At 41.6% G+C, this 26,190-nt stretch overlaps 1 protein-coding gene across 1 annotated transcript; it reads right to left on the bottom strand.

Annotated features, from left to right (window-relative positions):
* Window positions 1-8,003: 8,003 nt before the first annotated feature.
* crtac1b (cartilage acidic protein 1b) lies at window positions 8,004-25,833 on the bottom strand. Its single transcript, XM_028423489.1, has 15 exons — window positions 25,701-25,833; window positions 22,957-23,147; window positions 21,292-21,488; window positions 20,769-20,905; window positions 17,455-17,611; window positions 15,582-15,716; window positions 15,353-15,495; window positions 13,059-13,195; window positions 11,404-11,486; window positions 11,066-11,166; window positions 10,814-10,982; window positions 9,888-10,033; window positions 9,545-9,587; window positions 9,307-9,450; window positions 8,004-9,035 (listed from the first exon to the last, which is right to left on the bottom strand). Exons 2-15 carry the CDS (start codon window positions 23,139-23,141, stop codon window positions 8,908-8,910), a joined length of 1,905 nt encoding a protein of 634 aa, XP_028279290.1. The 5' UTR covers window positions 23,142-23,147; window positions 25,701-25,833; the 3' UTR covers window positions 8,004-8,907.
* Between the last annotated feature and the right edge of the window lie 357 nt (window positions 25,834-26,190).

Below are 26,190 nucleotides of genomic sequence, written 5' to 3'. Positions count from 1 at the left end.
CAGTACACTGACACACACCTGAAGTTAGTAGCCATGCATTCCTGCGCACACACACACGTACAGAGACTCTTTTGGACGTGGAGTCAGAGTCGGCCTAGCCAGAGAATATTCTCTGTGGTCTCAGCTCATTGGGAACACAAGCAAACCTGTAAGGCCGCACCAGATTCTCCTGGAAGTGACTTCATGTATCTTGTGTGTTGTGGGATGTGTGTGTGTGTGTGTCTGTGTGTGTGCGTGCGCCATCACTCACAGTCTGTGAGATAAAAGCTTGAATGTCAGCAGATTACATCAGATATGGAGGATCAGTGCTTTGATGGAGGCCTGAACACACTCTGACATATTTGAGAAAACAAAAAGCATGGTTTGGTATGAAACAATCTATATGTAATTATATTTACTTTAACAGAATACCAAATAACAGTGATGAAAAAATAGACGTCTGGAACTCTTAAAGATTTTTGAAAAGTAGTATTTTCCATGTCATTCGCATCTTATTTTATCCATGAAACACAGCTGTAGCTCCCTCTAGGGACAGACGGAAACATGTTGTGATTTGGGTCATTTTTAATTAATTATTGAAGCCTCTGTTACTACTTATCCACACTGTTACACTGCACGGCAGGTACCTAATAGTACAAAATCCTCAGTGCACACAACAAAGTGCAGCCTGAGGGGTGCAGCTTCGCTCTCTCTCTGGTGTGTGTGTGTGTGTGGAGGCTGATGAGAGGAAAGATGATCATTATGTAGCAAAAATGCTGAAGCTAATAGCGACACTTCCCAAAAAGACGAGAACTTGAAAAATCATTTTTTCAGTGTCTACATATTTTATTTCAGTCACCACAGCTTCTCCTTTCTGTTTCCATTTTGAGTTTTGTTTTATTTAAGCTCATCTCGTCATTAAGCGTGAACAGACCCCTCAGCAGAACCACTGCCTTGAAATATTCAGAGACGAGTCAAGTTAAACTACACGCTGAGCCATTAGTTCCTTTTAATAGTTTAATTTGAGTCATTTGATTACACGGATGACTGAAATAAACCAACGCACACATTTTTACCACAGCAGCTGAGTTCCGTTGTGCTTGTGTTCGGCCTCCTGTGCTTTTTGATGCCTTCATGTTTCATCCCAGTGGAGTGGATATCCAACCTGGGGCTGATGGACTGACCAATTTACAAATGACTCTGCACTGCCAATAAGCGAATAAAGGAGCTCATTGGACATTGTATAAAGAAAAAAACGAGTGTAAATGAAGTGTACAGGACTGAAAAACTGCACTGTACATGCTTGTCAATGTTTATCCACAGTGAGCTTTCTACTGTTAGAGAGTAGATAGAAATGACATGAAGCTGGTGATGCCCAGCATTAGTCCCTGTACATGTTTGATGTTTTGATATTGTTTCTGCTTTGGGCATTAAGTGAAAAGAGCAGCAACAGAAGCATACTGTCTGTACAGCTCTCAGCTGTTGTGTAACATCGTCTGAAACAAAAGCTTTGTGTTCAAAGTGTAGCTTATAACATTGTAATAATGATGATGTCAGAGACTGTTTAAAGACAGAGCTGATGATGACGATGAAGATTCTCAGGGGAAAGACTGAAATGTACCAAATTCCAAATCTATACTTCATAACAGATAGATTCATGTTTGTAGCTGCATTCGCAGCTATAGTAAGGCACTATCGGCCGTAGTATATCAGTCTAGTACTGTATTTCTTAGACAGATTCTGTAGCATCATGCCGTAATAGCCAAAATCACACCTGCCAAACTAATAGTATTTCCTTCAGCATCTGTATGATGCTAACATGAGTATTTAGCTCAAAGCACTGCAAGTACAATGTCACAGAGCAGATAATAATGTTGTTAACTCTTTCTGTCAGTAATGTGTCAAAAGTCAGAATTTATCCTTTAAGGGTTAAAGAGGTAAAAAAAAAAGGGACGTGCCACTTTCTGTTGCTTGCTCATTCTGGACTGACTTTGATTAATGAAGACAGCCCTGCAGCAAAGACTGTGATACAGTGTTAAATGTTTGCTTGTAAAAAGATGTACATTGAGATACGAGCACATTATCACAGAGCAGATTAAACTTTAACCTCTAACATGCCATTCATCAAGATAACCTCTGTGCCAAATATGTCTTTGGAGGAGAAGCTGAGGTATAAATCCTGGGCCAAGCGATGATGTATAGTGTGTTTCAGTATGTAAATTTTCACATACCATGTGTTTTATCTTGTACTGTATTTGAAGGTGCAGCAGGTCCATCCAGACACCAGGACTCATCAGTGCACAGATATCGATACTGTGTGTGTGTGTGTGTGTGTGTGTGTGCGTGCGTGCGTGTTACACTGATAGAAGTAAGAGACTACAATGTGATGTCTTCCTAAAAATATAAAAGATGATGTGTTGACTTTTGTACCAGCCTTTTGGAGTTGTTTTGCTTCAGGGGGACTAAAATCTGCATTGATGTTTAATGCTGCATGATGTGTGTGTGTAAACAAAGTGAGTACCAGATGACAAGAAGTAAAATCCCCCAAAGAGTGTCGCTGAGAGAAAGAAATTCATCATTATATCTTGATGCTGTTTTTGTGTTTACATCCAGTTATTTACTCATTAATTGTAATGGGTACATGTACTTTTTTCAAATATGATTGTTATTCTGGGAGGAAGACTTTTAACTGTATGCAAGAGATGAATAAAGTGTCTAAAGAAGTTAATGCTGTGTGTGTCCCGAGTCCAGGAGACGTTCTCTACACACACACGTCCACAGAAGGAAACTTCACGAGGGCACGTCACATCACCAGATGGCCACATCTGCAGGTCTTTTGTGCTGCAAGGTGAACTCTGTGAGTCAATGAATCCACTTCTTTTCTGGTCATGTGTCGTGGCTAATTAGGGCAGATGCTTTAAACTCAATGGTCACTCAATGTTAAATAAATATGACACACACTGACAACATTGGCATCAAAATGAACTGAAAATTGAAAAACATGTTTTTTAGTTGTAAACTACATTATATGACTGTTCTGCCAGTTAAAGTTGGCCATTTAACTCACTCATAATCAAAAAACTGACATGCTTTATGACCTACTGTACTTGTTGTAGCAATAAATATGCTTACGACAGAAGTGCGACAACTGTAGTTGAGTGAAAGTGAAAACAATATGTGATTTCAATCCCTTAACTGCACCCATTTATTGGACCAAAAACACGGTTGGATAACTTTCACACAGGATTTTCTGCACCTCAACCTTTATTTCTTTGTCTCAGTGTGTGAGTGCATGTGTGTGTAAGAGGTGTGCAGTACATCCATCATAGCCTGTTAATTTAATAAGGCCAAAAATTAGTGATTACTTTCTGGCAGATACTCAGGCTTTGTTAAGATCACAAGAGCACAGGAGCGGTGAGAGTGAACTGATATTTTCTCAGAGACAGCAGTGGAGTGAAGAAACATCTCAACACCTGTGGCCAAAGGTCACTCCCACACCGACGGACAGCTCTCTCCATCCACACAGACCTCCTTTCTTTTTCCCCTCCTCTGCAATTTACAGGGAGCCTGTTGCTACGATTGTTTTGCATTCCCAAGTTTCAGAATTTGTTGTTCTTTGGCTGCACAACAGTCTCTTTCCGTTCTCCTTCCTCCACTCCCTTCCTGCACTTTCATTCCTCTCATCAGAAAAAAAGGCAGCCTGCTTAAGCTTTTCCACCAGTTCTGTTCACAGACGGCAAGAATGGAATAAAAAGTCACTTTCTGCTATTGATTGGTGAAAATGTTTATTCCTACAAATGACAGAACATCACAATCCCACCGTTACCTCTGTGTTCCAGAAATATTTTGACTGGCAGCGGTGCCTGGCAAATGGAGCACGCTCGTTACTGTGAAGTTTACAATTGTGTGCTTGCATGTAATGCGTTAAACATGGAGCCCCACAGGAGAAGCTCTTGGCGTCAGAGAAACATCCAGGAGTGTGTTCACTCTGCTGTTGACACTTATGTAGAATGGAAAATCACACACGACTGTTTCAGTTCCCTTTACAAAAAGTAGCAGGAATTCAGTGAGATAAATAATTTGTTCACCACAGATTATCATTAAACTTCAGACCGTGTGCGTTCACTCAGGCCCTCCAAACATTTATCCACTTGTCCCCCAATTCAACATCTCAGTGAGTGCATTAAGATGCAGTCCTACTGCTCCTTTAAAACCCTCTCATACACAGTCCCACCCTCACAGCCTGTTACTTGAGCATGTACGGATGCTGGGATTTTGAAAACTGTGGAGCTGTAAAACCAGTTAAAGAGCAGAGAGAGGTAAAACATGGCAGAAAGTGCAGGATATGTCTCCGTCTTTTGGCTGCACTTGATTTATTGTGCTGCACACAGTTTTGGAGACTCTCTTCTTCACTACACCCCCGCCCTGCCTGTTGGCTTTGGCGTCAGCATCAGCTCAGTTTATTTAACCTCAGTATGATTGACAGCTCTTGTGTTTGCTGCTGGACCTTTCCCAAGTGCAGCCCTGAATGCTACACGAAACACAATGTTAAGCATCTGAGGCCAGAATGGTTTGGTTCCAGTTAAAATGTCACTTCAGATCATGTAGGTTAATTGTGAGACAGAGGTTATTGTGTGTCGGTCTTCTTCTAAGATCTGTTGCTGAAAGAGAGAAAATAGTGCTGTCAGTCACTGCCTGCCTAAAAGCTTTTAAATGACTGGAGGATGAGATCCTGCAGAGCAGAGGGGTGAACCCAGGACAAGAGGAACAGCATTAAAACATTCAGGAGAGTCATAAATATTCCACTATCATTAAAAAGTGGACATTTTATACAAGCATATTGTCTGAATCTGGGCCAGTTCTGGCCTGTTATATATAAAGATTGGGCTGATTGAATATAACAGGTGGGCAACTGGGTTGGTATTACTTGTTGCCATGCCAAAGTAGGCCCACTGAGCCCGGCCTGCTTACTCAGTTTTGTTTATTTTGATCAAATTTAAGCTGAATTTAATTTGAAATTGACAAATGATTAAAAAACATCAACAAATCTTTCTTAATCCATTTTCTTAATCCAGACTCAAGCTTCATGAGATCTATGTACACATCCGAACATTATTGAAAATCTTTCACTTCTGTTTGTTGTTATTGTATTTTTTGTAAAATATGTTTATTGTTTTTGTTTGTAGATCCAACAGCAACCTAGAAATCTACAGGATATCACACAGACTATCAAATAATCTACAATATCAGTCGCCTGCTTTTGTTTTTTGACAGTTTCTGACAAATTCATCGATGTTCAAATTCTTTGTAATAGATTGATGATGAGCCAGTATTACTGAATCCCTCTTTCTTTCTTTTAACATGGTGCAGTTACAGGGTGTTAGCACTTGTTGCCTTCCAGTTGTAGATTTCCATGTATTGCTTGAACAAATGACTTGAAATCAGCAGCACTTACAATAACCTACAAGGGTCTCAACGGACAGCTGTTGCGTGTGCTGCCTTTCATGCTCAAGCGGTTGTTGAAGCAGCTTAATGTGTAATGTCATTGACTTATTTGTGTTCAAGTGCAGTCAAATTAGTCAGATAGGTTTAAATCAAATTACTTGAGATGCACTCAGGCAATTACGAGCAGGGATGATAAAGCATTAATTTGATCCCAGGCTGCACTGAACCGTAATGCACCCTCACCAGGCTTGTGCTGGCCCGAGGAGAGTTTGCACATAGCACTGTTCTGAAAAGAGCTTAGCTGTTTGCATCAGGGGCGCAGGAAAATAAACAGACACTATTCTGGCTGCAGCTAAAAGGACCACTGCAGTGTATACATCCAGATTTACTCTGTTTTTTCCGCTCCTTCTTTGTGATCATTTCAGTCAAGCATGTTTTTTTTAACATGTCCTTCTATATCTGATCCTCTGTCATTTTCTCTGGCTGCTTCACGATGCTTGTACCGGCGCAATTACAGTTTGTGGTACAGTTATTTTTCCACATGGGACACATGCCTGCACATGTTAAAACACACACACAATGAACTTCCCTGAAACACACACATTGAGCATCATGTTCCCAGCTTTATTTTTGCACAGGGACATCTCCACTTACAGTTCATTCCAGCATAGAAAAACACAGCTGGAGCCTCTGGGATGCAAACAATGGCAACGGCACTGACCATTCCAAACACACACACACACACACACACAGACACACAGACACACACACTTCTTTCTGCAGGTCTGGACATCATTCAGTGAAAATGTTCGGTACATTAAACACAAAAAAGAGTTTCTTTTATTGTTGCAGTTGATATCATATGCGCCTTCTTTACCTTTCTGTGCTCATGTCCCCCCATTCAGTCCCAACAGTATGTGCTTAGAGATTGGTGTAAAGCGAATGATACCATCACTGAATAGTTAATGCATTTTTATTGACACTCTTCAGCTTCAGCTGGAATAGACCTCAGACTCGGCGGACACAGAAAAGTTCAATTTAAATGATAACTTGTGATTTCTTCACATTTGACTGCACACTGTATGTTTAGTAAATTGTTGCATTTACATGTAAACACCCAGCCATTTTCATCAATGTCATTTCTCTGTTTACAAACTTTATAATCTCATTTCAAGATGTTTATAGGAAAATATACAAATTACCTTTACACGGCCAAGTAAATGACTACAAGGAGGATGTGGGCAGGATGATTAGAAATACTGCGTCCTTTTAGAACGTGCAAATTTTTATTCAACACTTGTGGCTCTAATCATTCATGCAAACTGTGACTGTCTGTCCAAGACCAACCGAATACTATGATTAAAAAAATGTTAACAGCAATTTCGTATTTCTGAGAAAACATATTAAAATATTTGACAGGATTGGACCTGGTCTTGCTTGATCCTCTTACACTCTCTTCACAGATTCTTTGGCTTGCGCAGAGTGCATGACAACATCGTCACCGCGTGGATCCAGCAGGGATCCATGGTGAGTAACTTTAATCACTTTAACACATCCATCATCATTTTGTTTATTAGCTGTTCATGCTCCGATGCCTCTTCGTTTTTTATTAAAAATGTCTCAGAGAGAAATTAGTTCAGTCTCTAAATCTCAGCTGATATTTACAGGTGCCATCTGTGGTTCTGGTCCAGCTCGTTAGCAGGCTCTGTTACTCATGTCAAGGGGCCATGTATGGTGCTGTATACTTAATGGAATGTGAAGGATTTGGCCAAAAAAATTCCAAACACTTGCCTCAGTGAGTGAGATGGGATATATTCATGTATCACACACAGACACACTAGGGTCACTATTCTGGAGGACTGTACTGGCCAGCACTTGATGAAGAACATTATCCTCTGCTGTGACACTGTTTAGGGTCTAACTGTATAAGATGCAGGTTATGAGTGTAGAACATCACGATTTTGAATGTTCTTATCTTGGAATATATAATCATATAGCAATATATAATATATAATCATATAGCAATATATAATATATAATCATATAGCAATCTCCACACCTGGTTTAAAGTCACCCCAATCTGTTTAAAGCTTTAATTTAAAGCTACAGTGCTCAGTATTTGCCTCCCTCTTCTGGCAGTGACAAACAACACCTGCCAGTCACAGATTACCTTTGCTTGAGTTTTCCCTGATGGATAGCACAAAGAATTGACTCGTGTTAGTCACAGATGTTGCAGTGGAAACTATTTCTGATCACAAGCTCGGGGCTTATTAGTTTTATGCATCAGTCTTTACTGCCAATTAGACTGTGATCCCTCCTCTGAACACTAACAGTCTTCTTTTATCTTGAGCATCGGAATGTTTTCTCGCACATTTTTTCCAGCTGAAGCTCAACTGTAGCTGACTTCATCGCCGTTACTGTGGTTGCTCACATCTTTAGCTCAGACAGACTAGTCATTGCTTGTTAATGTAAAATGTCACAGCAGCACCAGCCAATGGACATGGTAAGGGTTTTTAAAGGGTAAAAGGCATCACTGATTTCCATGCAGTGTCTACAATATAAAAACTATGAAAGTGGTATGTTGTGTAGCAAACTATTAAAAAATAAAAATGTGCTTAAAAGTTACACTGTGTAATAAAAGTATGGCAGCTTTTACTGTATATTGAGGCGATTAATGTGATCATAGCATGCAGAAAGGCCAACATATTATTCTATTTAGGCGATGGGTTCAAGTACACCTTCTGGCTACTGTACTTAATGAAATTACATTTTGCACCTGCCTCGTCTTCTGCTCTCTCACACACATTCCTGTGTGATTGTTGTTCTCCCTTGTGTTGTATTATTCATAGATAACAAAATGTAACCTAGCATTGGAGACAGATGGTCTGGCATATGTTTCCTCTACCCGGCTGCCTCTTCTGACCCAGCACACACACCCAAACACATTAACACACACACATACAAACTAAAGCTTTGAGCCCTGGTGTTCCTCAGTATCTCAGTAAGCCCATAATAAGAATGAGAGTAGCAATGTAAGGATTAGCATAGCGACATTGTGGAGATACAGATGGGGCCTCAGCGTGTCTCTAATGAATGTGCTCTGTGGAGCCAGTAGATTTGTCTGCTGTATGCGCAGTGCTCTATACACTGCAGCTCCACTTATTGACTTGGCCTTAGTTCAGGTCCTTCTAAGATAAGTGCCAGGTGATGACGTGAAGGCTCTGCGGTTGTGACACAGTTAGTTGAACCCCGTAGCTCCCAGCAAGCATGCTCCCTGTATGTTTCTTTACAGTCCAAAGGGGGCCAGGAGCCAAGAGGTGACACATAGCAGTGACAACGAGGGGGCAAGGCTGCAAATAACTGATGAAAAAAGATAGCAGAGATCCATAGAGGAGAGGCGGGAGTAGCTTGTGTGAAAAGTTTGCTCTGAGAGTTTCTGTACATCCCCTTTCAGCAGTAGAGAAGAGGAGACAAGAGCGACAGCTACAGCAATCCCACATGGAGATGGATAGAAATGAGCGGTAGCACAGAGATGGAAAGCAGGCAGAAAGAAAGGCCCGGCCCCTTGCTCTCCCCTGAAGACCGCGTCCCCCCGAAGTAAGCCACCTGGGCTGCAGAGAAAAACAACAAGAGGGCAGGGTGATGTAAGCCAACGTGTGCATGTATATGTCTAAAAGACAGCTCATTCTCATGGAGGAGTTAGTCATGCAATACAGTGGGGAGCAGAGAGGGGACACGGTCAGAGGAATGTTAGCACCTCTAAGCCTTTACTCAAAAGCAGTGTAATTAAGGCAGCTTAATGCATCTCATTCTTTGGCTGTGCTTCTTTTGTTCTCTTGGTAATCCAGCTAAGTCCACCCTGACTCTGCCAGAACCACTCACCCACACAGGCCGACCCATCGTCGTTGGGCTCAAAGCCCTGGTTGCATCTCCTCTTGGCGCGGCACTTATAGCTGCCGTAGGTGTTGGTGCAGACAGGCCGGTCAGAAGGGCAGACAGAGGGGAACTGGGTGCACTCGTCTTTATCTGAGAGTGGGGGAGGTGAAGTACTTGAGATTAATTTTTTAACAAGGAGAAAAGCAGAGTGTGTTCAACAGGTGGACAAAGTGTTTCAGCTCACCTGTGCAGCGGCCGTTCTCATTCAGAGCAAACCCAGGACCGCACTGTAAACCACAGACAGCATAAAACATGACAATGATCATAGTGATGCTGGGATATCTACTGAAATTAGCATGACAACACCTAAACACAACATAAGATTAAGCTCATAATAAGTGATCGTTGGAGAGTAAGATTAATAAAACCAGTTAGCAAGTACTTAGTACTTAGTAGAGTAGCATGGCCCCCTTGTTCTGGTTTCACCACCACTAACTACAAATGGTACCTTATTGCCAAACCAGTTCTACAGAGTATATGATGTTTTACAATTATACATAATATCATATAATAATGTCATTAATTACTTCTATTTCCACAGTAGGAGTAACCTGGTCCTCATCTCTTGGATAGGGGATTTCCAGCACTGAGTTGATCTCTGAAGGCTCCAGGGGTCGAGCTATTGAACGGCCATCTGGCCAGTACACCTCCACATTGGTGGCCACATCTTTACCTGTTCAAGTAAGGAGTAAAGACAGAAGCCACAGACGTAAATGAATATTTATAGAAATCCCACCCTCTTTTACACTGACTCATACTCTGTGGCAGTCTCCTCTCCTCTCTCCATTAACTATTTTAATCAGGCATAGAGAAAGCCCCTCTCCAGAGGCCCTCCTTAGCCCTTAATTAAAGTGGCATTTCTAATGTAAACAGATCTTGCCAGACTCTCAGACAGGTGTGCAGTCTCAGAGCCAAAGAATATTTCACCTGTTCTCTCCCAACATGACGCACTTTCATTCAGTCCTGTATCTAACAGAAGTGATGCTTTTTACTCCTCTGAATCCACAATAGTCTGGAAAGTTTGCTGTTAGGAGTGTATTATATGGACTGCCAGAGTCGATCTGTTCAGTCCTGATAGAGAACAGGCTCAGTGACAAGTGGTGAGTGGGTGGGCTACTAGGACTAAATGGCCACCAGCTGACTGTCCCAGGGGGGTTATAGGGAGACAGGGAGCTGGTTCTTCACAGTCCAGGCTGGATTCCAGCTGCAGCACGAGGCCCCCCTCCCTCTCACAGGCAACTTTCGCTCCCATGGGTGTCTAATCAGGCTGAAGTTATTAAAACAATGCCTTCCACATGCTTTCATTTTCCTTCTCACTGCTACTCTCTGCCATGCTCACTTTGTCTAATTACTGTAGCTCTGTCAGCTTTATTACCTCGTCAGCCCAGACTCCACTGAAACCAAGAGGCTAACAACAGAAACTCGGTTATCAATTATTAAAGTGTGGTCTTACCAAGGCCAAAGTGGGCAACAGGCTCCATCTCACACAGGTATCCTGAGCCACCATCGATGATCCGAGTATGTGGGCCGCTCTTTTTTGTGTACACCACAACTTTGGCTCCTCTGGCAAAAGCGCCAAACCTGGTCCGTGGAATCACGCGCAGCCATGAGTTACTCATGCCCTAAGACACAAGCAGAGAGAGGTGTGTGGGTGTAAGGGTACACTACCTACTGAGTGCCTAATGTTACTCTGAAGACAACTCACCGGGTTGACTTTGTAGACAGAGATTGGCTGTGCTGCACTCTCACCATGGGACACCAGCAGTTCCAGGCGGCCGTCGCCATCAAAGTCTGTGACCACAGCTCCTGCAGATCCATCACAGCAATGATTCAGCTAAACACTCAAGGAAACAGCCTCCATAATATTTATTACCCTCATGCAGGGAGATGTGGACATAATTTAACAGTCATAGAACTAATAATGTGGAACCAGTCAGTTTTATAAAACACATTGAGAAAAATCTGACGCAAAGTGGAGTTCTGATGCCATCTAATGGTCTGATGTAGGAACAGCAGATATGACATCTTTTCAGTGGTGCTCACCGGTTCCTCGTCCTTCAGGCTCTGATGCTTCCCCAACATTTAACTCTTCTATCTGAGGGTCTCCATGATCCCTTCTGCTCACCCTAGTAAAGCACAAAAATTACCCAGAAATTACAGGAAAACATTTATGCTATGTGTTGTAGACATTATACTTAATCCTTAATCTAGTAGAGTACTGTTTAGAATAGAATAGAATATACTTTATTAATCCCCTTGGGAAGGTCCCTCAGGGAAATTTGGGTACCAGCAGCAATACAACACCGACAGTCAGAGCAAGAGTTAAATAGAATAAAATAGAATAAAATAGAATATAGTACAGTAAAAAATAAAAGATAAGAGGAATTATGTACAAACATTGCACACCACCATAGATGGTAATGTGATATAGTGCAGTAAATATAAGGAATTATGTACAAAGGACTGTGTTTAGGACTGTATGTGCAGATAATACATTTTATATTAGCATATGCAATACTTCCTGTCAGTGCAAAGAACAATTAAAAAGCAATAAATCTATGTATAATCTGACGCCTACTGGGGATAATTTATTTGATAATTTTCTATAAATTTAATGTGATCATTTTGAAAATACTTGTGAAGTCATTTGCAGTGTGTGGTTGCTGTGTGTAGCAATACACCCTGTATTGCTACTTTAAAAGATTTAAGCACTTAAAAACATACAAAACACCACAGATACACAAAATGAACAACTTGTTTCCCACTTCGTATGTGATCCTTCGTATTTTTTCTATTATTTTCTATTCTTCTCCTATTTTCTATTTTGATTTACTTTCATCTCTTACTTTGGCCTAATCTTATTACATAAATCGACACCAGGTGCTGTACCTTTAGTATGTATCACACCTCTGCATCCAGCTTTCTATAAAAGATAATAATTTAATATCACAGTGCACTAATGTGCTGATCCTGGCTGTTAAAGCCCTCAGCTCAGCTAAATATTGATTAGTTGTATTGAATTAATTAGCCTGAGCACAATAAGTTTAAGTTTGTTTTTTCATTTCGGTGCAGAGCAGAGTTAAATTAGCTGATTCATCTTCATAGCAGACGATGGCAGAGCCGCGGGCTGCGGAGCAGTGACCCCCGTCAGAACATTAACGTGTCCTGAAAGACTAATTTTACTACAGCGATCCTGTGTGCAGGAATATTCAGATCCAGGAAATCTCTGGTGCTTAAACTGATTATTGATATTCTGCATGAACTGACCCACCAGCTCATGGCAACATTCATTGTGGATTCTGCATCTTGTTCACACAAATACGCCAGATCAGATTTTTATTCAGACAGGATGCGTTCATTCTGCTATTAAATCCCAACAATTGATATGTATCATATTTTACATTTTCAGAGCTGAGTTCATTAATATTATCTGGAGAGGAAGCCAAACTGTGAGCCAAAAAGAGACCTAAAACTGTCTTAATGAAAGATTCATTCATGTGTGCAGCAGGAGGCGGGATGCCAGACTAGATAAGTATCCTTGGCTGGGAATTTTAAATTCTTCTCAGCTTCCAAGCTCAGCTTCAGAATATTAAATCAAGACACAAGAGTAGTCCATTAAGCTCACGATCAAAGCGCTATTAAAACCGGCTATCACACTTACACCTCAAAAATCGCTGAATGTGTGTGTGTGTAGGTACCTAAAGAGCCGGTTAGCAGAGGGGCCTCTGTAGGCGATGTTGTTGAAGAATACCTCCAGCTCGTTGTCATTGTCAAAGTCTGCAGCAATGACGGTCCGAACAGGGGACGGCATGGAGAACTTCTGGGAGGCTATGTCCTGAGGAAAAGAGGTACATCACACTCACAAACATTTATAGAAGCCAGAGCTTGCCATCATGTTTGTATAGACTTAAACTGATTTCCATTGATTTGACTTTTTCTTCTGTTGAATCAATAATGAACTCTGAATAGTTTATTCATGCACTCTTTAGATCCTGACGTAGTAATTCCCTGATTTGGGAGAGGTTTCTGCGGTGCGTTGATGGGCCTTCTGGCTGAAATTTGGAAACAACATGAATACTATCACAATAAAAAAATAAAAAATAAACAGTCACTATTTGCGTGACAATGAAGAGTACAGGACTCGTTCCATAACCTCAAGGTCACAAGTTCGATCTCCACAACAAACAAACAGTCCATCAATAATCGGGGTCCAGTCCTTGAATGTGACAGCTCTGGCTAAGAGTTCCGTCTAAAGTCTGAAGATAAGAACAAAGGACTCTTTTTTTCTTTTTCTTTTTTTTTTAAACAACCTCTGGCATGAGAAAAATATACAGCAGCTCTCCTGTCCAAAAAACTCTCTGCAGCAGAGGAGTTTTTGCATGAGAAAGTAACGGATATCTCCCCGCTTCAGTGACACGGTGATAAGTCGGGAAAGAGTTATAGAGCAGCCCTTCACTCCCCCCAGTATTTACTCCCTGTTTTAATTATAAGGCTCATAAAGCTGCAAGGGTGGGGGCCGCCCACAGTGACCTTCTGCTTCTCAGGTGAAGGAGAGGGGACGGCCAACTGAGGCCACGAGGGAGGAAGACATGGATGGATCTACAATTAATATAGCTCTGTATTAGAATGAATAGATGTACTGTGGGAAAAGTTTGAGAAGTTTGAATTACATTTGGTGTAAAGCTTGATACATGTGTCTCAAAATGCAACATAAGCATTAGCAGGAAAAATACTTTAAATTGGCTATTAACGAAAATAGAAATATATATGTAATTTTTTTCTAACTTTTATAGGAAAACATAAATAGCAGGAAAATTTTACAAAGAAATAAATAATTAATTCTAAAAACCACCATCTAAAAAAGTCTGTGTGATGTGGTTTCATAGAAACGATTTCTTTCTATTTAAACATGTATTCACTATGTCTGCCTGTTTGTGTGTAAAAAGTGTTGCAAGGAAAACCTCTGCAATAGATTTTAATTAAAGCACAAGGCCTAATCGGCACTTTCCACGATAGCCGGGCAAGCTGCTGGTTCAGCCCAATATAATTGGCGGTTTACTGAAGTGATACAACAGCTTCATTATGCATGGCAAAGGTCAACACATGTCAGGGAGCTCGTGTGGGGGGAAAGGAGTCTTAAATATGTTGTGGGATTGTGATTTAACAGCCTTGGACCTTGTCTAGCTAATTCAATTTGTCTTTTCTGTGTGTGTGTGTGAGAATGTGTGTGAGTGTGTGTGAGAGAGGAGAGAGAGACGTTGATGGAATTGTCTCTGGGCTAAGCTTCACACATTAACCCCTTCTTTGACCTCTATAAAGATGTCTCCTGTGACGTTTATCTCTTTGGTAAAAGATGCGGGTCCGGTCGGTGACAGATAGATCACTGGGCTTCAAACCTCTGCAGATTTACACACAGCGAGGCCCATCTCTGTCTCTGCTGCTCTTAAATGTTGTAGACAAACACACTGCTGGCTGTCTCACAGAAGACTCATTGATTGAGTAAATCACCAGCCATGCGTCTTTAAATACCACTCAAACCTAAAGTGGGCCAGCACCAGGCAGCTAATTCACTAGTCAACTGTTGGGATTGATAATACTGTGATTCACTGTGATAAAAGAAGAGCTGGGTTGTTTCTGTGCTGCTTGTTTGTTAATTATTGATTTTGTATAGAGGAAGAAGAATAATGGAGACTAACAACCTCTCTTCTGCTGGAACTGATTATTTGATCGGACACACAGGCAGCAGATTATCAATGAGTGCTGACTGCTCTGAACTATCCTCAGACCAATGTGTGAACAGCCTTTATTATGACTCACATTCTTCCTTCCCCACGCCTGATATTTTGAGTGTATTGTGTCCCTCCACACTGACACAGTGTGATTTCTGATCACATTGTGGTCCACCAGAAGGGAAAAGGAGCAAGTATTGTCACAAGAATAATCTGTTTGCACTTGTGTGCATAGTGTTGTTAAATGAGTTCATAAAACCAACCTTGAATTTCTGTTTGCGATTGTTCAGCTGTATGTACAGGCGATGAGGTCCATTCCAGTTCCCGTACACGATGTCGGTCTTGCCGTCACGGTTGAAGTCTGCAAGAGCCACTCCTCTGCCATGCTGCATGGGGTCCTCCACACCTCCAGTGAAATGGTAACATGCATTAATGTACATGTTGTACAATTACCAAATATATAATGTGGTGAGAAATATTTGTTCTTCTCACCAGCCTGCTGCGCCACATCTGTGAAAGTTCCATCTCCATTGTTCCTGAACAGGAAGTTGGATCCATATTCGTTGTCACAAAACACATCGGACAGAGTCTGACTGACAATGGGCCCCACCACAACACCTCTCCCCCCTGCACAGAGAGAGAGAGAAGACTTGAAGGTAAGAGAAAGCCGAAAAAGAGAATGAGCTGACAATTTAAGAGAGAAAAAATGTAGAGAGGCAGAGAGATCAGCTTCATAACAAAAGTGAACAGTTAAAGATCATTACTGTCTTTCCAGGCCATTTGCTCTGAGCTGAGCAAGTCTTTCTGCTGACACAGACACTGACACTGATGGGCTACACACACACACACACACACACACACCTAGGCACAAGCACAAATACAAAAACACAAAGGTGCGACACACACTGAAAGTCTTTTGCATTAACTGAAAGCTAACAGTAATTTCCTCCTCATTAAAACATCTTCATGACTGTTCAATACACTCCTAATATCACCCCAGGATTTTCCAATGACTTCCAATAAAGTGAAGTGTTTCATCCCAGACCAGAATTTAATTATGGAGCTGAAAGTGTTTTGATTGCCCTTCCAGTATGCAGAGTCAGTGCTGTGAGTGAGGACCTGCTCCTGATTTACTGGTCGCTCCATCAGCCCAGACAAATATCACTCGCCTCCTACGGCCATAAAGTGCTAATGTCTCTCTAGAGATATGTAACCATTAGATATACAACTTCACTGACTGTCCCTCCGCTCTGATTAACGGCAGTTTGATGACGAAGCCCTCTACCATACATCACTCACAACTATTCTGAGCCAGCTCACTTTGTCCCCCTGGTGGATCAAATGATATCCTGCACGTATAAAGACGATGATGAAGATTCATTCTGCTGCGCTCAAAGTCACCTCACATTTAAAAAAAAAAAAAAAAACTTTAAGAACATCCTGGATTCAGCGGCTTTTATAAGGGATCACAGATGCAGTTTTTCTTTGCTCATAATAGCATCCATTATAAAGCCACAACTCATGGGGAAATTGTGCATTTTTGGCATTTAGTGTTCTGCTCCTACACAGTTACGTGACATTTCAGTGGTATTTTCTAAAACTATAAAACAAGTTACAAGGTCATCCTTCCTGTTTGAATAGCATTTGAATGCCAAGTTAAAAGATATTTATTGTCCTGCAACTTTTGCTGTTTGTCCAAGAAGTAGAAAGAGATTAGAACATTAGGGGGGGGGGGGGTTACGTTATGTTAGGAGGACCTTCACGGGATAGAATTGGACATGGCTTTTTGACTTGTATTATCTGATAAGAAACGCTGCTGATCTGATTTTACTGCCTACTGTCACTATGATGGCCGCTTGGTTTTTGCTTTGCAGGACTAAGTTTCACACAGAATTACACACAAAACAAAATTCATTTGCTTCAGTGCTTTGGCAGCTTTTTGATCGCAATGCATCTAGCTGCACATACTGTAAAATACATGTATAATAAATATATACAACAATGCTATTTATGGCTAAGTAATGGCGTGATAGATGCCATCTCTCAGCTGTGGAGCTGATGTATGCGTGTGGTGCCCTTCCCTTATGCTTCCCTGTGACTTTGACTGGAGTAAACAGCTGACAGTGCCAAAAGAGCCCACGTGTTTTCTTTCTTCCTCTTTTTTCCCCTGCCTGGCACTGCTCCAACTCTTTCTTACTCACCCTTTTTTCCTAGCTCCCTCCATGTGCTATAAAGTCCTATATTTCAGAGACTGTGAGTACAACAGGCACATGTTCTTCTGCAGATGTCTGTATAAATCACAGTGAGGGTTCAGGAGTGCTGGTTGATATGAAAGCGACGGTCTGCCTGACACAGTCATACCTACCGATCAACTTGTTGACTCCAGCCTGCTCCGCCACGTTGGAAAGGGCAACGACACCCTGTGACAGGTCGCTCGCTGCCTCGTCCATTTCTATGAGAGCATGAGGACCCACTTTGCCACTTGCATAGTTAGCTATGTAGATAGCGTAGCGGCCTGTGCCCTGTACAAAACAAATACAGTTTATTAACATACTGTACTAATAAAAAGTGTCTTTGATTTTTAAATATTAATACTTGATGCTGTTCAATAGAGAAGCATTTAAATAGATAACAGCACAAAACATTTCCACACATACTAGTTTTATTTTGCTTGGAAGCATTCTTTTACCTTCCTACTTACCTACACAGAAACAAAATATTAACATTATGAGCCTCCCTGATGCTAATAGTTAGTTGTGTATCCTTTTTGTTTAGCCTGTAGTCCCTTAGTGCAGTTTGAGGCAAGTGTGAGGCACATCCCCTGAGGACTGAGGAATCTCTCAAGCTCCTCCAGAATTGAAGGTCTCCTGGCATGGACCCTGGTCTTTTGTACATTCCTCAGACATATGCTTTGTGTTGTTGTCACATTAAAAAGAGTAGTTAACAACCAAGACTCAAAATATATAGTCTTTCTTTTTCATATTTCCTTTCATCCTGACAACATTCCCAGTTCCAGACACACTGAAGCATCCCCACAGCACTGTGTTTGACTGTGGGACCCTGTGTTCTTTGTTACCTCTGTAACATCTATGTGACCAAAGAGCTGTAGTTGACCAAATGACAGGCTTCCAGGCTGTGTAATCTACATACTTCAGTCAGCTTGGAAGTGTCTTTTCTGCAGAAGTAGTCCATTGGTCTTAGTCCAATGCTATGAATGAAGTACACTTCTCTGGCTTTTCAAATCACCACGTAGCTTTAATGCCTTAAAACTAACTGTGAGTAAAGACAAAAGTGAAGTAATGGTTCATGGCAGGGCTTTAGGGACTAAAGTGGTCCAACAGGAGGACATGAACCTTCACATTTTGGGTCTAGTCAGTAAGAATCATCCTATACATTTCTTTTTTTTCAGCTTCTTCAGAATAAAGGCAGAAACCAGCAATGAGACAGGAAACATGTTAGATTTTAACTGGTGTCTTTCAGGCCTCTGGGGGGGCAGCAGAAGCAACCTGTGAGTGCAACACTTACATATCATGAGCCTTTAGTTAAAGAAGACTCTTCATTGCCAGTTTAAATCTGATCACTGCATTCGATACATAAATAACAGGCGGTACACTTGTATCAGTGGGAAGCTGCATAGAGTTCAGGAATGGTGTGCATTATATTGTAATATTTCTTTCAGTTTTTGTCTCCTGAGGGGAGTTTGTGGCTTTTTAGCTGCTAAATGTCCCACTGTGCTTCTTATGTGGTCTCTATTGTCTGTTCTTTGATGTTGAACAGGTTTCATTTCACCAAAACAGCAGAAATGTGGTGCAAAAAAAAACCAACACAAACAATAAGCCAAAATGTGCTGTAAACCACCTGAAAGCTGAGGTTCACCACCAGTTCAGCTTATAAGCAGCCTCGCATTATCATTTTAAATATTTGTTCTGTAGCTGTTTTGGATTCTTTTTTTTTAAATGCTGAAAAGCTGATGACAGTGGTATCTGTACGTCAATAAATCCATAGTTTTAGTGTTTTTTATTATCCACTTTTTCCCAGTCAAATCTTTTCTTCCCCCCTTCATCTCCCTTTAGCCTGTTTCTTACCCCTTATACCCCTTTGTCTCAGCCTCTCCCTTCTCCTCCCTCTGCCTCCCTTTAGAGATTAATTTCACACTCCATTATCAGTCAGAGTCCCTGCAGACACAAACTCACAGACGGAACCACACTAATAGACTACACACTTGATTCCAATGAGCTTTCCCACCAGGCCTAACATATTTCAATCAATATAAACACATACTTGTATGCAAACGCACACACATGCATCCCATTTCACAGTCTGTATTTGCCTTACTATATTTTTACACGACAAGGAGTGTAAATGAGTTGGGCTGATGTAAAAAATCACATTACAGCGTGCTGTGGGAGTGAGTCTCTCTCTCACACACACACACACAAGAAAAAAATGAACAACGAACACCAATGAAAGACCTGAAGGCCACTGGCACTTACTTAACAAACCTAAAAGTCAATGATTTTTCAATAAGCCTTCACCCAAGGCTAATTTCTGTCACTGGGATTGGCGTTGTGACTAGTGCGACATGCATGCCTGCAAAGTGTATGGTGGTGCAAGGACTGTGTACCCTTTACACCGATCTTTACAGCCATCTCAGAGAATAAGCTTCCATTTTATTGTAGCTTTTCTGTTGTTTATTGTGCTTTATTTCAGCATATTTTTAGGGTTAAAGTCCACTTATTATCTCCTGTGTCACACTTCAGAATGAAACCAATTCGTCAGTTCAATGTGAGACCTTTCAATGCGTCACCTCTATCAGTTTGTAAAAGAATAATGATGGGATGTCACTTCCAAGGAGACTAGGAGAGACGAAATGGTTGGATGAGAAATCCGTCTTTTTTCCTGAAAGATAACACTTTATTTATGAGTAAACACATTAGCTATTCTTTGGTTTTTGTGTAACCTTCTGCCTCTCTTCTAAATATGTTCTAATAGAACTTGCTCAGCAGGAGGAGCATGACTTCTCTCTCTGTCAGTCCGGAACCAGCATGCAAGAACACACATCAAGGCTTTGGCTTCCTCTAAAAGAATTATGCCATTAAAAGCTGATATCTTTCCAATCGGTTTGGCAGCTCTGCAACCTATCAGTGCTCACTGTTGTGGGACTGTGGTTTTTAAGAAATCTATTGTAATCCCTACTGTCCTCTCCCCCACTATTACCTTCTTTATCCTGTTCTTGATTGGAAGTGTGAGCTTTATATGTGTTTGTGTGAGATAAGAGACACAGGAAGAGAGTGTATGAGCGGGTCGGCGAGAGGAAAGAAGGTGGAAAAAAGAGGACGAACACAATGGGGAATGGGACTAAGAGAAAACGCTACAGGCAGAAAGCAGTAGTGTGCAGTCATCACTCCTCCCCTCATACGATGTTCTATAAAACAAACGAGCCCTGGCTTCTGTAATTACACTGGCGCGATGGACAGAAGAGAGAAAATGGCACACCATTCCCCCAAATGAACTGTCATAGCACATGCTGAGAAGGGCGGCGTAGGCAGGGCATGAGTTATCACTGGTAAACAAACAGAAGCACCCGTGCATGTACGCTGAAGACACTCTGGGGAGTTTGTGTGTGTGGTGCAGATCTACATATGCTTCTCCTGTGTGTGTGTGTGTGTGTGTGAGTACCTTTCTGTCCACACAGGCCACTGAGCGCCCAGCCATAGGATTGGCCACATCTCTGTGTTCATTAATATCATCACTCAGCAGATCTTCAAAGCGTCCGTTACGAAACTTAAACAGCTTGTCTGAATACGTTGCCCGACCTTGATGCAGAGAGATACAGAGTTCAGGAGAGGCAAAGACTGTGTGCAGTAAAGAGGCATTATGCAATACAAGAACCGTGGGTGATTGGAAGTGAGAGAGCAGCGTGCTGCGGTTGAAAGTGAGAAATGTGATACAGGAGTTTTTATAAAAATGATCGAGGTGAGGTGTTGCAGTGTTGGCAGTGCGCACTCTGTAGCTCTCAGATTGATTAATAGCAGCACGAAGCTTATCTGTTATCCGACGAAGACTCAGATGAGATAAGCTAAATATCTGCATACAGATTCTCTTGCTTTGTCTCGCATATAGGAAAAGATGCATAAACCCAGTGTCAGAGTGTGTGTGGGTGTGTGTGCACATTTGTATTTTTTACAACTGCATACTGTACCAGAGAAGGCGTTGTTGGTGTTGAGCACATAAATCTCCTCCCGTCCATCTCCGTCGATGTCACATGCTGTCACTCCGATGGCTTTGCCTTGGCGGTCTCTCAGGGCGTAGAACGGGGAACTGTGGTCGTCGACAGCGATGTTAATGAGTCTTTTCATATCCTTGTCATATTTAAGCACCAGATTTGGACCGTTGTACCTGTCAACAGGAAAGAATGACACATTGTTGGCAGATATTTTGCTGTAGTAACAATTCTACATACATGTGTCTCTAAAAATGTTGGAAACATTTGCATGTCTTGAAGATTATCATGACATTCCACCTGTGTTACAGAACAGGGAGTGAAGCATGCTCTAATGATTCATGTTTCATTACTAAATAGGGATTGTTCTACTATTCTACAACTGGCTGTCTTTAAAGCAGCTGAAGGGCACGATAGCAGGAAGGAAATCTATTATTAGTGACCATCTTGTCACACGTGTCACTGTAGTTGTGAGCTATTAGTTTTCATATCTACTTATTGAGTGGGTCCCCTTTCACACTTTATTTATAGCCCATATAGTTGCAACGGTGGGTTGATTTAATTGGTTGCAAGTATACACCTTATACTATGGACATATATAGCTATGGACGTAGCTTCTATGACGTCACCTGTAGGAAGAGCCATTTGGCACCTGTCTGTCACTCATGGCGGTTATGCCCATAATTATGTAAAACTTAAGTCACCATATAATTAAAATGAGTTATAATTCACCTCCCGTACAGTTGTCAAAAAGAGAACTTAACAATAGAGACCAAAACTGATTTTTGAACTAGGCTGTATATGGCATTTTAACATGGGAGTCTATGGGGGTTACTTTGGTCTTACTTTGGTCCTACTTTGATTTTACCGAACACTGAACCCCAGGTTCTGACTTAATTTAATAATGTCCAATAACACACAGAACATCATATTTTCTGTGTCTTACTGTCATGTTTACATTCTATGCATCCATTAGCCTCAGGCATTGTTGCTATGGAGGAGGAGAGGAGAATAGAATTTGAATTTAAATTTAAGCTGCTGACTTTAATGTCCACTGCATGATCGCTATTTAAAGTCATTCAGTGTTTTTCTTGCCAAAACGCACCCTGAGAACCCCTTAAAATGTTACTCAGATATGTTCAGAAAAAACCTTATAAATTTGTTACCATGCTATATTTAAGTGCTGAAGGTCAGAGAGAATGTAGCATATACAATCTGAAAGCAATCCACTTGAAGCTCCTTCTAATGGCAAATGAAATTACATCCTCTATGAGGTTTTGTGATGATCTCCTGTCTGGGATACCTGCTGAATAGGATGTTTAGACTAAATGACATTCATTAAACAGGGTCATTTTGGTTCATCTATATTCTGTTAAGCATTAAGAAATTCATTGCTGCTTCGTTGGATAGAGGCAGGCTTGCAAAACTGTTCCCATCAATGGCGCTCTATTGAATCACATCCATTTTCATCACTTGAGTGAGCTTCGGGACACCCTTAGCATCTCTACGCTTTAAACTTTTTTTTTTTTTGCTTTCAACCTTCAGCTTTGAGTGTGTGTTTTTATTTTAGCCTGTACACTTTAAACGGCCTACAGCTCTTTATGAAGATGGAACAAGTCTAACTTTAAGTGACAAACTCCTCACCCGGCTACAAATATCTCCAGGTTTCCGTCCCCGTCCACATCAGTGGCAGCCATGCCGTAGTTCAGCTGGGTGGGGTTGTTGTCATAGTCGGGAGGAAGGGCGGTCTTGGTTATAGCTGAGAACATAGGCTCTGATCGCTGAGCTGAGGACAGGGCAGGCAGCAGTAAAAGCAGCCACAACAGCATCCTCACCTGAAGGGTTAAACACACAGTTTGCAACATGACGTCTCATCTTTTTGCCTGCGTCAGTTTGCAGAACTGTGTTCAAACACACATCATACACACACACAGAGCAGCACAATATCCAATAATCACATTTACACAACACTCTTCCCCTGAACTGCTGCATACATTTGTCCTGCCGGTTGAGGTGTATTGAAATCAAATAAAAACTGCAAGTCATACATCTGCAAACTGCAACACACGCCCTTGTTGCTAATTCTCTAAATTCATCGCGAGGCGAACGTGGCTGACTCAGACATAAAGATGAAGATATAGCACCGCAATCAGTGGCTTTCTGCAGGGTTAGATCTGAACAACCCATCACATGCAGACAGGCTGAGGAATTACAGGACAGGAAATCCATACGTGGAGCAGGGCATTACCTAGAGGCCAAGTGAGCAGAGGGGAAACCAATACGACCTGCTGCTTTCTCTGAGACAGTGACCAACTCTAAATTAGAAAAGAGTTTTTTTTTTCTTTTTGGATGAAAAGGGGCTCTGTGATGTATATGTGTCCTTAAAAGGTGAACACAGAAGAATTGATCCAATTTGACTTGTGCAGGCAGGTAGAGGTGTAGAGTTTCTGAAAACAAAGAAGCAAAGCATGGCTGAGAAATGGGAGAGAGGGGTCACCTTCTTAGGGTTAAAATAAAATGCTCATCATCAACTTTACACTCTCATACAAAATGACATTTACAAGCTGACAAATTGATTTTCTCTGCCTGCACATTTATGGACACAGCCTTCGTCATTCCATGTGTAATGCCATTGAGACGGTCCCCCGTCTCTGCTTCCCCTCAGCTGCAGAGTCTCTTCCTTCCTGCTCTAAGTGTCCAGGTGATGTATGGCTCTTTAACATCTCCCTCAACAATTCAATTTAAGATAAAAAACCAGTGCTGTTTGAGTAATACTCTCAAAATCACATCACCAATGAGTGGAAGCACCTCAACTGACACCTGAAGAAATAAACCCTGAGGCCAACGCTGGCTCTCCAGGAAGGCAGGCAGGCAGAGCTGCGATAACATGCACTGAAGAGCTGGTAGTAATGTAGACTGTGGCTGTTAGCAAGAAGGGTTAATTAATAACACTGGAAGCTCAGGATGAGGCAGTTTCTCCCTATTAGAGAAGGATGTGATGACGAATGAGTGGCCACTTCACACAGGTTCTCATATACTCCAGTGGTAGATAAAAGTAAATTAAAAAGAGGGAAAAAGAAACTTTAAGCTAAACAAAAGTTGGTGGAAAATGGCGCTTCTGAAAATGCTGCAAAATTGAAAATTAGAGGGCAAAATAAAAGCTCACAGGTAGACTGTGAACTTTAGGATTATATATAAAACAAGACTTTCTCCCTCTGGAATATAACTCAAGTAAAGGAGCCCCAATAACTCACCCTTACAAAGTAATAAGCAGAGAGAAGAAGGTGGTACAGAGAGGACAGAGAGCATTGGGGTTTGATAAAACTGTGAAGTACATCATCCAGCCAAGGACATGCAGTCCCTTCGCTCCACATGCACTGCAGTAAAGACCAACACATCGCACATAAGTTGTCATCTAAAGTTGTAATGTGTAATGTTTTCAGTTTGGTGCACTCACTTGGGGTTCTTATGATTTAACATCTGCAGGGTCAACAACAATAACAGGAAGCATCAAGTAAAGCAATTTGTAGTAAACCAGTCAAAGACCATGAAATAGCCTTGGAAAAAACAAACAAACAGTCGTCTGAAGCAGAGAAATGTTTTCGATTTGGTTATTTATGTCGGTGTTAAGAGGCCATTACCACAGCGTGCAACATCAGCATGTGCTTTCTAGAGCGTTCCTCAGCTCAGCTCTGATCCTGATAACACTGCGACAAAGAGCCGGCAACATCTTCAGCTTTAAACACAAGAAGCTCTTCTCTGTGAAGGACACCCTCACTGCAGAACACTCACTCACTCACACACAAAGTGCTGTACCGGTCCCTGTGAAGTGCACTTGTGCAAGAAACAACTGACATGGATCCCAGTGTGTGATCACAGTGAAACACACAGCACACTGACAACCATCAGCTACATTTAAACAGTTCATAGTTCATTAACAATTAAAGTCACAATTAAATCTATTTTGACAGCAGTTTATGTATTTCATGATACTTTCTGTCATGAAATAAGATCAAATGTATAAAGTTTAAACAGATATTAAAGCCTAATTTAAATAAGAAATGAATAAATAACCAGTAAAATGTGTAACCATGACAAATGTTCTTTTAACAATGAGTCAGTTCACACAAGGCTCCTCCTGCTCTTTTTTCTATCGGCTCATCTTTGAAAAAAAAACACTTATTTCAAGGCAACACTCAATCCAATATTTAAACAGTATTACAAAGCAAGCGCCGTAATCTGGATTTACTATGAGAACAAAGTTAAGTTCAAATCACCACGGAGAGCAACTTTGTTCTGTGCAGCAGCTCCCAGCGGAGCGCTACAACTGTCCAGAGCCCAGAGGCAGAGAGCAGCAGCTTCAGCAGCAGGATAACTCAGGTACTCACAGATGCGGAGACGCGCGTAAACTCCGATGAAAGCTCCAGCGAGGAGAAAGAGAGGGAGAGGGGGGAGCAAAGAGAGACGCGGGGCAGCTAATTGTGCCGTGGACACCGCCGTTATCTCAAGGGTTTTTCCCACTTATTCCCTTTACACAACTTCCTAAAGATTTGCTTTATGAAATCACTTGTGTGAGATTTGAGCCAATCGCCGGACAGCTCGCTGAATATCTAAAGAATCAGCCAATGGCTGGGCTGGGATGCGGTGGGTGGGCGTGTCCGCAGGTGTTCATTACGTTGTGTCAGCGGGGCGCAGCTGGGATGGAGATGCGGAGCTCGCTCTGTTCAGAGGGGATGCTCTGAGTCCTGCCACATCCACGCGTGATTGTGGATGAAAAGACGTTAGAAATCCCGGGATATCTGAAATATTCCGGTTTATCTCGCATCCTTTTCATCCTCTCTTGTGTTATGTGATGCAATTTAAGGTTGATAGTCTACG

The sequence above is a fragment of the Parambassis ranga genome, chromosome 15 (genome assembly GCF_900634625.1).
Source record: "Parambassis ranga chromosome 15, fParRan2.1, whole genome shotgun sequence".
NCBI classification, from domain to species: domain Eukaryota; kingdom Metazoa; phylum Chordata; class Actinopteri; family Ambassidae; genus Parambassis; species Parambassis ranga.
This window is presented reverse-complemented; position numbering and strand designations above follow the sequence as displayed.

Bases quoted from the DNA above. Each gene is read 5' to 3' on its own strand.
- crtac1b (XM_028423489.1), bottom strand. From the start codon at position 23,141: ATGCTGTTGTGGCTGCTTTTACTGCTGCCTGCCCTGTCCTCAGCTCAG. The intron at 21,489-22,956 runs GTGAGGAGTTTG...TCCTGTTGACAG, and splicing joins CTGGAGATATTTGTAGCCGG to GTACAACGGTCCAAATCTGG. The intron at 11,487-13,058 runs GTACCTACACAC...GTGCTTTACTAG, and splicing joins TCTGCTAACCGGCTCTTTAG to GGTGAGCAGAAGGGATCATG.